We start from the raw sequence: 15443 nt of genomic DNA, 5'->3' as shown, positions 1-15443 counted from the left end.
TTATTCCTAGGTCTTTTACGTGTTCCTTACGTTCTATTTGGTGGCCCTCATGAGTTTTGTATATAGTGCTCCTTCTGAGTTCTTCATTTTTTCCATACGTAAGCAGCTGGAACTTATCACCATTGAACATCATGTTGTTCACTGCCCACTGGAAAACCCTGTTTATGTCTTCCTGTACTTTTTCAGTGTCCTCTACCATACTGACTTTCATGCCTATTTTAGTGTCATCAGCAAATGATGATACAAAAGTGTGCCGGGTGTTTTTGTACGTCTGCTATGAGGATGAGAAACAGCAGAGGTGCCAGGACAGTGCCTTGGGGCACCTCACTGATGCTGGATATTGCCCTGTTCACTACTACTTTGTGTTCTGTGCGTTAGGAAACTGAAAATCCATCTGCCTACCTTTCCCGTAATGCCCATGGCCTTCATTTTGTGTGATATCACTCCATGATCGCATTTGTCAAACGCCTTTGCAAAATCTGTGTAAATCACATCTGCATTTTGGTTGTCTTTCAATGCCTCCATAATTCTGTCATAATGGTTCAGCAGCTGTGACAGACATGATGGTCCTGCTCTAAAACCGTGCTGGTTTGGGTTATGTTGGTTGTGCTGGTCCATGAAATTTGTAATCTGCTGTCTCATCACTCTTTCGAAGATTTGTATGATGCGAGAGGTAAGGGCTACTGGTCTGTAATTTTTAGCTAGTGCTCTACTACCTCCCTTATGCAAAGGAGTTATGTCTGCACTCTGTAAGGCCTCCGGTATTTTACCTAGATCTAAGCTCTTTCTCTCAAGAATACTGAGGGCTCGTGCTAGTGGTACTTTGCACTTCTTTATAAATAGAGCATTCCATGAATCTGGTCCAGGTGCTGAGTGAGTGGGCATGTTTTCCATTTCTTTTTCGAAATCTATGGGATTTGTACTAATGTCAGTTAGTTGGTCTGCATGGCCTTCTGGAGTGAAAAATATTGTAGAAATAAGGATATGAAATAAAGATATTATTATTATTATTATTAGTGGAATCGTTGGTTTTAGAATGACTAAGGTAATGGGTGTGTCAGTGGAAGCAAAATTCGTCAGTTAGATGATACCATGTTTTAATGATAAAATGAACAAAGAAATCAGACAAGAGGATGGGGGCAATGTGCGTAAAATCCTTCTTCGTAGGTGAGGCTAGAAATAGTTGGAGCAAGTCTTTACTTACTTTCATCATAGGATTAATCATGGCTGGGCCTGGCAATAATACAACAGCTCTAGGAACAGGTAGGGTTCAAACCCATAGCATACTAGTTATAAAACTACAGGTCACTGCTCTGGTCACTGGTCCATGAATGCCTAATAAGAGTTATCCAGTTAGTTATATTTCTATACACTTATGCAAGTTTTAATTGATCAGTCCCACACTTCCATGATAACTGAGGTCGAGTTTAAGGTCTTTCAAAGCCATGGTAAGTGATTCACAAAAATAAGAATGATGCAATTGTGAACAAAGCAGGGAACTGGAAGAGTTTTAAGCTAAGACAAGCCTGTCCTTAAAGAACACTGGAATGCTTGTTTTAGGACTGGCTTCCCATAGGCTCAAACTGTCATATCAATCAATCAATCAATTTATTTCCACTCGATTCATCGTATGTACTAAATTGAATAACATCTCTCACATGTTAAACTCCTTAGTTATACAGAGCATTTCAGAGAAGCTTAAACCTAACTTACATCTAGAAGGACTGTAGTATTTTACATATTTGTATACACCTACCATCCGACTTACGACCGAGTTCGGTTCCAAGAAACCGGTCGTAAGTCGAAATGGTCGTAAGTCGAACTTTACTACTGAATATCAATATCACATTTTTGTATTGACTTTATTTTATTGTTTTACTTTGGTATTTCATGTTTTACTTTACTTTTTATGCTGTTAGTATTGTATTTTATACTGTAAGGTTTAGGATAAACACTGTGTACAACACAAATAGTTGTTTATTTCCCAGAAATTTGGCAAAAAAAAAAACACGGTTGTAAGTCGAGCAGGTCGTAAGTCGGATGGTAGGTGTATAAGACAATAATGATTTACAAAATAAAATAGGTTACATGAATATGATTACATGTATATGAAGCAGATAAAATCATAAGTTACATGGGAATAAGAACTCATAGATTATGTTGCACTAGGATCATTCCATTAATTCAAAAGAAAATTCTGATAATTATTACAGTAAGAGTGAAACTAGTTAACCTGTATTATTACAGAGATAGTATTTTACACATATGTATGTAAGACATTAATGATATTTACAGTAGTACTAATTCAGTGAGAATGATAGTGTATGATCAGATACAATCCTAGCAAGGTACATGAAAATAAGGACACTTAGATTATAAAATATTTAAAGTATTTGGTAATTCAAAATAAAAATTCTAATGAAATTTACAATAAGAATGAAGTTAGTTACAAGAAATGATACTAAATATGATGAGATAAATGTTGTTAGGATCACATTAAGTTAAGGAGGTTTTTTTAACTGTAGCTTTGAAGTAGTTGGCAGATGGGAACATTTGGAATCTTCATCCAAGGAGTTCCAGATTTTAGGTCCTTTTATGCACATTGAGCTTTTACACAGACTGAATCAAACACAGGGAATGTCATAGAGGATTTTTGTATCTTGTATTAGACACTCTCTCATTGTTTCCTACCATTAAATGTAGAAAATTGTGATCAAGTAAAGTAAGTCTTTGAAAGTAATTAATTTTGCCACTTGTACACAAAATTGCATTTACAAGTTTGGCTGATCCCAGAATGGATTACAAGTCTTACAGGCTTTAAGTTGAGACTTTTTTACTGAGATGTGTGGTAATCAGGTTTGTTATGAGAAAAATTTTATTTACAATTAATAGTAAAAATGGTCAGAAGTGAGCACAATGATAGTTGCTGAATTTTGATTTGTGTAAATGTTTTATGATGGAGAAGAATGTACTGTAAGTTCCTAGTGTTAATTATGGGCAGGTTGATTTAACACTGACTGACACTACTGGTATAGATTTCTGTACACAGCTATCAAATTCAGTCTTAAATTTATATTTAAATTTGAGTGTAAATATACATAATAAAAAAATTGACCTTCCGCTTTCTGGTGATGTCTGCTTTCCAGTGGTAGCCTGGAACCTAACCTCCCATATAAGTGGGGCCCTACTGTATTTTTGTTTTATTCATGACTTGCATTTACTACTGTGTAATATTGTAAAGTCATTTGCAGGCTTCCTTGTTTGTGGATTTCATTTATCCAATGCCTCTACTAATAGATTGAATTATTCAGTGTTTTACAGGCTCACTAGGCTTCCCATGCCCAAATTTCTTTTTGTTCTTGGCATTATTCCTCATGAATGTCAATATTAACCAATTTAGTGATGACTGTCAGAGATGAGATCTCAGAAACACAAAATGAATGCAAATCTAAAATAAAATTTGGCATGCAGACTTTATTTTGGATTATTTGTTGTTTCTAGTTTCACAGGACCTCTAGGAACTTAACTTCCATTGAATTTTTAGAAGCAACTGTATCCCAATAAGACAAAATACAGAGAGTATATGTGATATAAAATAGTCCAGATATTGTATTATATATGTACAGCTTGGATAGTACAAGGACCTCTGCATTTATTATTCTTTACTTTTAATTAATTGTTCTGCAGTTTTATTCAAATCTTTGTTCTTAGATTCAGTGTGTAATTTAACCCCTTGCTATTTATTTGTTCGATTTACCTTTCTGAAGGCCTAATAATATATATTTTTTTTTTTACCCCAGCGTCCATCATCTCGACATGAAGAACTGAAAGAGCGAGCAAGACATTTATTAGAACAAGCCAGACGAGAAGCTCAGAGTCGTCCTGGACCGCAACGGTCTCTATCAAAGGTAAACTTTTGCTTCTATTATCATTTGTTTTGTAAGTTTCTTAACAGATTTACATTTCTGTTTGTATAAATAAGTATATGTATTTGTCCTTTCAAGAATTATGAAGAAATTTATTATGGTTTAGGAAGAAGAGGAGCGACAGGCACATTTACGAGAGCGAGCACGTCGTCTCATTGCTGAGGCAAAGCAGGGTGTAGTGTCTCCTCCCTTATTGAAATCTTCTGCACACACACAAACTCAGGACCACTCTCATGGTATGTCAGTGCTTAATTATTTTTAGGCATGCTGTACTGTTGATGTACATATTAGTGATCTCTCATTTTTTATTACTACTTACCGAGTCACTTTATTTGGATTGTAACTCATATACTAAGTTAAGGATTACTGGCATCCTTTACTTTATACAGTAGATTTGCACCAGGTTTGTGGCACACCTATATTATTATTACAATCAGAAATGAAGTGCTAAACCTACAAGGGTCAGCACAACTACAGTATAGTAATCTCAATCAGATCATCAACACTTGATTCTTCATTATATTGGAACTTTCACTGCCTTTTTAGAACTGCAGTGATTGTATGGAGCGAATTTATGTTCCACATATGGGATTACTTGTAGAAGTGGGGCAATGCATAAAAGTGAATTCAGACAATAGTGAATTTGCATGTACAGGTCAGCCATCACTAATCTGGCATCATTGGGACCTGTAAGCCGTATTATTGAGTTTGCTGGATTACAGAATGGATAGGTTAGAATACAGTGGACCCCCGGTATTCGATATTAATCCGTTCCTGAGAGCTCATCAAATACCAATAATATCGAAAACTGAATCAATTTTCCTCATAAGAAATAATGGAAATCAAATTAATCCGTGCAAGACACCCAAAAGTATGAAAAAAAAAATTTTACTACATGAAATATTAAGTTTAATGCAATAGAATAATTACAATAACAATAAAATAATTGACACTTACCTTTAATGAAGATTTGGTGATGATTGATGGGATGGGAGGAGGGGAGAGGTGTTAGTGTTTAGAAGGGGAATTCCCTTCCATCAGGACTTAATGCAACTGCCTAGCCTTTTCACAAATGATCGCTTGAGAGATGCTATCTCCTGCTATCTGTTTTTCATTTATCCACACCAATAACAATCTCTCAATCGTAATCACAGTTGCACCTTTTGCAAGAACAGCTTCCTTGATTGCCGTTTTCCTGGTCACTATAGTAGAGATGGTTGATTGGGGTTTATTATACAACCTAACCAGCTCCGACACACTCACTCCACTTTCATACTTTGCAATTATCTCTTTTTTCATTTCATAGGTCATTAGCGACTTTTTTCTCGAAGGGTTGGCACTAGAAGCTTTCTTGGGGCCCATGGTGACTTATTTTGCAGAAACAAGCACCAAACACAGTGATAATATGGATAATATGGAATGTACCGAATGTATGCTTAGATGCGCGCACACTGGCTGGCTTGTAAACACTGGCACACACGGGGCAGTTCAGGCCACACGTGGACAGGTCTCGTACGAATCGTATCGAATACTGGGTTTTCAATCGAATACCGAGGAAAATTGTTTGCGATATAATGCATCGAATACTGGATTTATCGAATACCGATGCCATCGAATACCGGGGGTCCACTGTACACTTAATTAGTTTATCAATAGAGACTCTTTCTGCTACATCATCTTCATTTTCATCACTGCTTTCTCCTCCACTGGCTTGTTGCTGTGGATTTACAAACACCTGCACAGCTTCTGAGTCAGTATAATGATGAAATTTGAAATTATGCTAGCCGAAATTAGTGCCGGATAACTGGTTGCTGGATTAGTGATGGTTGACCTGTAGTAAACTCATAAAAAGTGAGGGACTACTTTTTTATATTTTTTCACAGTTTTGGAAAATATGCATTACTCTACTAAAGTAAACCCTCCATACAATAGACTAATAGAGGAGAGCTGGTAGCCAGTAGTAGCAGATGTGGTAGATAGAGAAGGCAAACACGCTAATAAAACAACCAAACTTCATTTTTTCTGCAGTATACAAAATGTAGTTTTCATGTAATACTACAATATTGTGAAGTACAAAAGACAATAATGTACAATTCTGTAACCAATGGACTTGGTCCATTGTTTCTGAATCTACTGACAAAGCAAATTTTTTGCCTCATTTCTGAAGTTGATATGAGATCCGTTATATGGAGGGTTTACTGTACATAAAAATGATGGTTGAGGTATTCAGGATTAAAGATTTGTAATAACCAATGATAATTTTTTGTCACCTTCCATCCATATTTCAACAGCATTACAGTGTATTAACCAGTAACGTGTTGACAACCCCCAAATTGAAAGCCTCTTCTGTGTTGGCAATGTTGAAAAAATAAAACAGTATTTTTGTTTTTATCAATTGGTAGAGAATCTTTTTATAAAAATAATGCCACCAAAAATGAAAAATTTGATGCCATACTTTTGGAATTACAATGGACCCTCGGCTATCAGCTGTAATCCGTTCCAGAAGGTCGGCCTAAAACCGAAATCGCTGAAAAGTGAAGTAATATTTCTTGTAAGAGTTAATATAAATCCAATTAATCCAATTTCAGACAACCAAAAATATTTCCAAAAAATGCAATATTTGAAGATTAACTATAGTTTTACATACACAAAACAATGAGAACTAAATAAAATGACTAATGAAATGGATAAGTGAACATTTAAATCACTTTTACCTTTATTGAAGAGTCTTGGCATATGCAAAATGATGTGGAGTGAAGAGGGAGGCGAGTTTATTGTTGGGAGACAGGACAAAATGCTTAATTATGATACTATTATCAACTCTACAGCTTAGTTATTTATCACAATTCATCTAATAACATAGAAACATGATATATATTCTAGAATGAATAACATATCTTATTACGTATGTGGAGTTGTGGTGGTGTTGTTGAGTTTATAAGGGCCACTGAGAGCATAAGCTTTACATATTAGTGGTAGTGGAGGCAGCAGCAGAGACCACCACTACAATTAACACAAACAATGTGCGTAATTTATAAATAAGAAATATTTACACTTACCTTGGAGGAGATGCTGGCATTGGTTTAGGGTGGTGGAAGATACGCAGGGCTACACTGTTAATGCTACACTTTATCGCTGGCTGGCGCTATAGCCTTTATTGACTCCTGCTGCTTTAGTATTGTACATATCGTAGAATCACTGAATAAGGCACATTCTTCCCTCTCTTCCTCCTTCACTCTCATGCTTTTCAACAACTTCTTTCTTAAATTCCATCATGTTTCTCACTTTCTTTACCAAAGGAACTTTACTAGGAACTTTCTTTGTGCCAATGGTGGCTTATTTTGCATTTGCACTTAATCAGTAACCACAAAAAAACAATGGATTATAGCAAAATGTTTGGATGAATGAGTAGAAGTTCCTCACTCACTCAGAGACACAGCCAGACTGACTCACGAACGTGTGAGCTGCTGGCGGGTGGACGCATCCAATACAGCCAATAAGCGAAATAACGGCCGATAACCAAAATAAAATTTCAGCCAAAAAAAAAAAAAGGGTGATAACCGAGTTGGCCGATATCAGGAATGGCTGATAACTGAGGGTCCACTGTACTCAGATGTGAAGGTGGAGGTTGGAGAGCACTTGATGCAGCAGTGATTTTTACCCATTCAGATTACCCAATTTCTGACTCTTTTGGGTTCTCAAACTACCCAATTTCTGATTCTCTTGATAGTTTACTTTCTGTATGATCATAATTTAAGCCCTCCCAATAATTAAAACAGACCAAGTAAAAACCATAAACCAGACATGGGGGACAGAGGTTGGAGGCCCTTTTCTTCAAGAAAATCAACCATCTCAACTATTATACTTTGAGGCCTATTTCATGCTACATCCAGTCTGCAACTGACCAAAACTCTTCTCCATTTCACTAGTATGTTTTACAGTCCATCTGTTAGCATCAAGAAACACCAAACTAGAAAATGCCCCACAGTCATTATCTTAACCCATACACAAGATCAGAGGTTAGCTACTCCCATTATGCAGTGCATGGGGCAGGATTTTTTATATTGTGCATATCCATCACACAGAACCATTCTCTCATGTCTAGGCAAAATTTTCTACTTACAACAGATTTGAGAGCACTGTGAATTATATGTAGATCTGTGCAAATGACACTGACCCCAGTCAATTAATTTGTAAATGTAAATGCTTAAAAGGCACTATACTTGGGGTGTGTTCATACATTTTAAATTTATCCATCTATGTCTAACATGTTTTTTCTAGGTATGCTCCATCTCTTGGGCAAAGCAAACATAACAGAAATACTCTCAGTTTCTATATGTTTATAATTATATGCAATAAGATCACAGTGAACAGGTGATATCACAGTACAGCAGGGCCCCGCTTTACGGCGTTTCGCTTTACGGCGTTCCGCTAATACGGACATTTCAAATTATGACACTGTGCTGGCATGTAGGTACACATTAAAATCACTAAGAGTCTCTCTAATCTTGATGCAATAATAATAATAATAATAATAATAATCTCTCGGGCGCATTAATGTCGCGTATTACGTTAATATAGACATTTCCCTTAATCTATCTACGATATTTTTTTCAAAATTACATAAGAAACACATTATGTAACACACAAACATGATACATGCACCCACAGTATAAAAATTTATACAAATATATATGAGATGTTTACCAAACAGTTTGTAGAAGTGTCGGAAGAATTACGTTTTTCAATGTAGTACATTCTCTGGGTTAATACTAGGTCATTGTAACAATTAATTTGTAAATGTAAATGCTTAAAAGTTATTTTTTTTTATCATTGCTTGCACTATACTTGGGGTGTGTTCATACATTTTAAATTTATCCATCTATGTCTAACATGTTTTTTCTAGGTATGCTCCATCTCTTGGGCAAAGCAAACATAACAGAAATACTCTCAGTTTCTATATGTTTATAATTATATGCAATAAGATCACAGTGAACAGGTGATATCACAGTATGCAGAATAACCACTGTGAAAAGAATGGTGAACTTCCAAGCACTTTCATAATTTCTCACATTATTTTTATAGTTCCTTGATGTGAAAAATCACGAAAGTGCTTGAAAGTTCACTATTATTTTTGCAGTGGTTGTTCTACATGTATTTATATAAATGATAAACTCTTTTATTTTTATTATTAGATCACAGCTATATTGACAAATTGATGAATTAAACATTGGTAAAATTCTATTATTGAAGTTGCTGTTTATGTTAGACAAGAAGGTATATTTTAAAGTGCAGTTTTCTCATGTATCATTTGCAGATGATGCTGATGATGTGAATGATGAGTGGTGTCCAGCAGGAAGAGCCTCACCTAGTTACGAGGTAAGACTCTCCAATGGTTCACTAGATTCTTTTAAACTTGTATCTTACAATTATGCCACGGTATGATGTATGTACAGTGGAACCTCAGCACTTGAGCTTAATTCATTCTAGAAAGCTGTTTGAGTGCCAATCTGTTCAAGTACCAAACATATTTTTCCCACCCAGTTTTCTTCTTGGTTGGCTGTTATCACTAGCCCTCTTAGGCCCCATGATGACTTATACAAATAATATAAAAAAAACACCAAAAATTGCAAAGAAACACGAAATAGTTTACAGTGAAGGTTTGACAGGTCATGTTTGTTTGGTCAAGTGCCGAGCAAACAGTCGACTACTAAGCGATTTGTTTACTGAACAAAGCATTCTAATACTGAATTGTTCGAGTATGGGGCTGTTTGAGTACTGAAGTTCCACTGTACATTGAATATTTCATAAATATTAGTTTTTACCCTAGTCTTATAAATATTACTAAAATTAGCTTAATTAATGTCAATTAATATATACAGTGGACCCCCGGTTTACGATATTATTTCATTCCAGAAGTATGTATCATACTTCTGTTCAGTGTTATATGTAATCGATTTATGGTCACATGCTCCAAGTTCCTCCATATTCTACAGGTTATTGACAAGGGTCTGCTTTTCCTAATCAAATAGCTTTTTCCATCTTTGGTTCTGTCACAAACTGTTTTATAAAAGCAATCCAGGATTATTGATTTTAAGAATTTATTTGATTTCCAGTCAGTTTCACTAAAGTCAGAATCCCCTTAAAAAATTTTCTCCTAGAGAAGTCTTGTGTAGTCTCCGTCTAAGTTTGGGAGTCAGTATATCACACCTAAAATAAACTTTTTGCAACGTTTTGGAAATTCTTCTCAGACTGAGTGTCTTTCTTTAATCTTTATTCTGCACCTCTTATTATTCAGCAATTCAGATTTTATTGGACATATAGCACGTCCCCCTTTCCCAGCATTTACGTCAACATGAAGTAACTTAAACCTTTGTATGTGACACTCAACTTTATGTCCTGACTCCTCAGATTAAACCACATAGCAGTTATTGCTAAAACATCACTGTTTACTGTACTTTATTTCTAGCACTACGACTATTTGTATAATATACAGTGGAACCTCTACTTGCGAGTTTAATCCGTTACATGACCTTGCTCACAACTGGATTTTAATCCATTCCATGACCTTGCTCGCATCTGGATTTGCTCGTTTGCAGAGTCAATTTTCCTCATTTAAATTAATTGAGATGCAATTAATCCGTTCCAATGGAATTCTGTATTTCAATAGTTTCGCTAATTTCAACTCTACGGCTTATTTATCTATCTCATTTCATCTAATATGACATAATACCAATATAAATAACATAGAAACCTGATATATACTCTAAAATTAATAAAATACGTAATTCGTGTAGTGGTATTGGCGGTGTCGGCAGTGGACGAGAGTTTATCTGGAGACCGGGCAAAATACTTCATGGATAATTTTGCTATCATCATCTATATGGCTTATTTATCTATCACAGTTCATCTAATATGACATAACAAACAATATAAATAACATAGAAACCTGATATATACTCCAGAATGAATAAAATATGTCATTATATATGTGGCGGCTGCGGCAGCGGCCGACAAGAGTTTGTCTGGAGACAGGACAAAATACAGTGGAACCTCAAATATCGAACTTAATCCGTTCCAGGAGTTAGTTCTAAATTCGAAAAGTCTGAAAAGCAAAGCAATATTTTCCATAAGAAATAATGGAAATACAATTAATCCGTTCCAGAAACCCAAAAGTACTCAAAAAAATACATTTTATAGAGATTAATTATAGTTTTACATACACACAACAAATATAGTGTTCAGTTATGTATTAATAAATTTAAATAAACATATAAAATAACATTTTACTTACCTTTATTGAAGACTGGTGATGGCATCTGGAAGATAGGGAGGAGAGAGAGAGTTCGGGTTAGTGTTTGGAAGGGGAATCCCCCTCCATGAGGACTTTAGGTATCAAAGCCCTCTCTGGGGTTACTTCCCTTCTCTGTCTTTTAATGCCACTAGGACCAGCTTGAGAGTCACTGGACCCCTGTCTCACGAAATAACTGTCCACAGTCCTCTGTTTCTGGTGCCTCTTTAAGATTTCTCTAAAATGGGACATGGTTCTGTCACTGAACTTGTTGCAAAGATGGCTTGTTTCAGCTTGTTTGGGGTGGTGCTTTTCCACAAACATTTGGACATCATTCTACTTGGACATCATTCAACTTCTGTATTATTTCTTTCTTCACATCTATGGTGTTTCTCACTTTCTTTACCACAGGCGTACCACTTGTAAGTTTCATTACTCCCATTGTAGCTTATTTCACAGTCCCACAAGCACTAAACACAATGAAATAATCGTAAAATGTTTGAATGAGAGCGCAGGTTAGTGTTCACTCAAGCATCAACAAAACCAGACTGGCTCACGACGCCTGCGTGGGAATGTGGACAGAGCGGGCTGCCGGACAGGTCCAGTACCTGGCGGTTCGAAAATAGGGGCGAGTTCGATAATAGGGACAAAGTTGGTTCGAAAAAGGGTTCTATTTTCGAAGAGTTCGATAAGCGATACATTCGAAATTTGAGATTCCACTGTACTCCTTGAATATTTCACTATCATCAACTCTATGGCTTATTTATCTATCATAGTTCATCTAATATGAAATAATAAACAATATAAATAACATAGAAATCTGATATATACTCCAGAATGAATAAAATATGCCATTATGTAACAGGTGGAGGCGGCCACAACCGCTCCCTCTTTATTGTGGTAAACGCTGCCATCTAGTGACGGCCTATTGAAGCCGTCTGTTATTGTAATTATGTTTTTTTTTCTTATTTGCCGGTATTCTCCCGGCCCGGGTCTTTTCCAAGTAGTGGTGACCCGGCCTTGGCTCCCTATCTGGGGAGTATCTCGAGACCTAAGTCTGCCATGGGAGGAGGTACAAGTACCCCCTCATCTTTGGGACCAAGTGTCCCCAGGCCTAGCCACAGTCCCCTCCCTCACGGGGCTCATAGGGAGAAGCTAGGGCTCTGGTCTTCCATCTGCCCCGCCCCAAAGGGGCTCGTGGGGATGGCAGTCTTATGAGCTGCAGGTGGTAGCAAGCTCAGGCCTAGTACATTATTATATACGTATTATACATATTATATTATTATTATTGTATTATATTATACTATTATTATTACATGTATTATTATTATTATTATTATTATAATAGGTAGTAGGTTGGTAGACAGCAACCACCCAGGGAGGTACTACCGTCCTGCCAAGTGAGTGTAAAACGAAAGCCTGTAATTGTTTTACATGATGGTAGGATTGCTGGTGTCTTTTGTCTGTCTCATAAATATGCAAGATTACAGGTATGTCTTGCTACTTCTACTTACACTTAGGTCACACTACACATACATGTACACGTTTATTTATACACACTCATCTGAGTTTTATTTGATTTTATCTTAGTTCTTGGTCTTATTACTTTTCCTTTTATATCCATGGGGAAGTGGAATAAGAATCTTTCCTCCGTAAGCCATGCGTGTTGTAAAAGTCAACTAAAATGCCGGGAACAATGGGCTAGTAACCCCTTTTCCTGTAAAGATTACTAAAAAGAATAAGAAGAAGAAAATTGTCAAAGTGGGAAGTCTGAATGTGCGTGGATGTTGTGCAAATGATAAGAAAGAGATGATTGTGGATGTTATGAATGAGAAGAAACTGGATGTCCTGGCTTTAAGTGAAACAAAGCTGAAGGGGGTGGGAGAGTTTCAATGGAGAGGAATAAATGGGATTAGGTCAGGGGTTTCAAATAGAGTTAGAGCTAAAGAAGGAGTAGCAATAATGTTGAAGGATAAGCTATGGCAGGAAAAGAGGGACTACAAATGTATAAATTCAAGTATTATGTGGAGTAAAATAAAGATTGGATGTGAAAAGTGGGTTATAGTAAGCGTGTATGCACCTGGAGAAGAGAGAAGTGTAGAGGAGAGAGAGAGATTCTGGGAAATGTTGAGTGAATGCGTGGGGAGTTTTGAATCAAGTGAGAGTGTAATGGTGGTTGGGGATTTCAATGCTAAAGTGGGTAAAAATGTTATGGAGGGAGTAGTAGGTAAATTTGAGGTGCCAGGGGTAAATGTAAATGGGGAGCCTTTAATTGAGCTATGTGTAGAAAGAAATTTGGTAATAAGTAATACATATTTTATGAAAAAGAGGACAAATAAATATACAAGGTATGATGTAGCACGTAATGAAAGTAGTTTGTTAGATTATGTATTGGTGGATAAAAGGTTGAAGGCTAGGCTCCAGGATGTACATGTTTATAGAGGGGCAACTGATATATCGGATCATTATTTAGTTGTAGCTACAGTTAGAGTAAGAGGTAGATGGGAAAAGAGGAAGGTGGCAACAACAAGTAAGAGGGAGGTGAAAGTGTATAAACTAAGGGAGGAGGAAGTTCGGGCGAGATATAAGCGACTATTGGCAGAAAGGTGGGCTAGTGCAAAGATGAGTAGTGGGGGGGGGGGTTGAAGAGGGTTGGAATAGTTTTAAAAATGCAGTATTAGAATGAGGGGCAGAAGTTTGTGGTTATAGGAGGGTGGGGGCAGGAGGAAAGAGGAGTGATTGGTGGAATGATGAAGTAAAGGGTGTGATAAAAGAGAAAAAGGTAGCTTATGAGAGGTTTTTACAAAGCAGAAGTGTTATAAGAAGAGCAGAGTATATGGAGAGTAAAAGAAAGGTGAAGAGAGTGGTGAGAGAGTGCAAAAGGAGAGCAGATGAAAGAGTGGGAGAGGCACTGTCAAGAAATTTTAATGAAAATAAGAAAAAATTTTGGAGGGAGTTAAGTTAAGAAAGCCTAGGGAAAGTATGGATTTGTCAGTTAAAAACAGAGTAGGGGAGTTAGTAGATGGGGAGATGGAGGTATTAGGTAGATGGCGAGAATATTTTCAGGATCTTTTAAATGTTAAGGAAGAAAGGGAGGCAGTAATTTCATGCACTGGCCAGGGAGGTATACCATCTTTTAGGAGTGAAGAAGAGCAGAATGTAAGTGTGGTGGAGGTACGTGAGGCATTACGTAGAATGAAAGGGGGTAAAGCAGCTGGAACTGATGGGATCATGACAGAAATGTTAAAAGCAGGGGGGATATAGTGTTGGAGTGGTTGGTACTTTTGTTTAATAAATGTATGAAAGAGGGGAAGGTACCTAGGGATTGGCGGAGAGCATGTATAGTCCCTTTATATAAAGGGAAAGGGGACAAAAGAGATTGTAAAAATTATAGAGGAATAAGTTTACTGAGTATACCAGGAAAAGTATACAGTAGGGTTATAATTGAAAGAATTAGAGGTAAGACAGAATGTAGGATCGCGGATGAGCAGGGAGGCTTCAGAGTGGGTAGGGGATGTGTAGATCAAGTGTTTACATTGAAGCATATATTTTTATTTTTTATTATCACACCGGCCGATTCCCACCAAAGCAGGGTGGCCCGAAAAAGAAAAACTTTCACCATCATTCACTCCATCACTGTCTTGCCAGAAGGGTGCTTTACACTACAGTTTTTAAACTGCAACATTAACACCCCTCCTTCAGAGTGCAGGCACTGTACTTCCCATCTCCAGGACTCAAGTCCGGCCTGCCGGTTTCCCTGAATCCCTTCATAAATGTTACTTTGCTCACACTCCAACAGCACGTCAAGTATTAAAAACCATTTGTCTCCATTCACTCCTATCAAACACGCTCACGCATGCCTGCTGGAAGTCCAAGCCCCTCGCACACAAAACCTCCTTTACCCCCTCCCTCCAACCCTTCCTAGGCCGACCCCTACCCCGCCTTCCTTCCACTACAGACTGATACACTCTTGAAGTCATTCTGTTTCGCTCCATTCTCTCTACATGTCCGAACCACCTCAACAACCCTTCCTCAGCCCTCTGGACAACAGTTTTGGTAATCCCGCACCTCCTCCTAACTTCCAAACTACGAATTCTCTGCATTATATTCACACCACACATTGCCCTCAGACATGACATCTCCACTGCCTCCAGCCTTCTCCTCGCTGCAACATTCATCACCCACGCTTCACACCCATATAAGAGCGTTGGTAAAACTATACTCTC

The 15443-nt window shown here is 37.2% G+C and overlaps 1 protein-coding gene across 1 annotated transcript in view; it reads left to right on the top strand.

Annotated features, from left to right (window-relative positions):
* Positions 1–11843, top strand: part of Ehbp1 (Eps15 homology domain containing protein-binding protein 1) — a 488549-nt gene extending 476706 nt beyond the window's left edge. Inside the window, exons 19-22 of the mRNA XM_070098683.1 lie at positions 3801–3908; positions 4033–4162; positions 9244–9365; positions 11733–11843. Of these exons, the coding sequence (XP_069954784.1) occupies positions 3801–3908; positions 4033–4162; positions 9244–9365; positions 11733–11843 (471 nt within the window). The remainder of the gene's footprint in view (positions 1–3800; positions 3909–4032; positions 4163–9243; positions 9366–11732) is intronic.
* The last annotated feature ends 3600 nt before the right edge of the window (positions 11844–15443 follow it).

The sequence above is a fragment of the Cherax quadricarinatus genome, chromosome 63, assembly GCF_038502225.1.
Source record: "Cherax quadricarinatus isolate ZL_2023a chromosome 63, ASM3850222v1, whole genome shotgun sequence".
NCBI lineage: Eukaryota > Metazoa > Arthropoda > Malacostraca > Decapoda > Parastacidae > Cherax > Cherax quadricarinatus.
The sequence above is the reverse complement of the archived record's forward strand: the minus strand, read 5'-3'. Positions and strand labels throughout refer to the sequence as shown.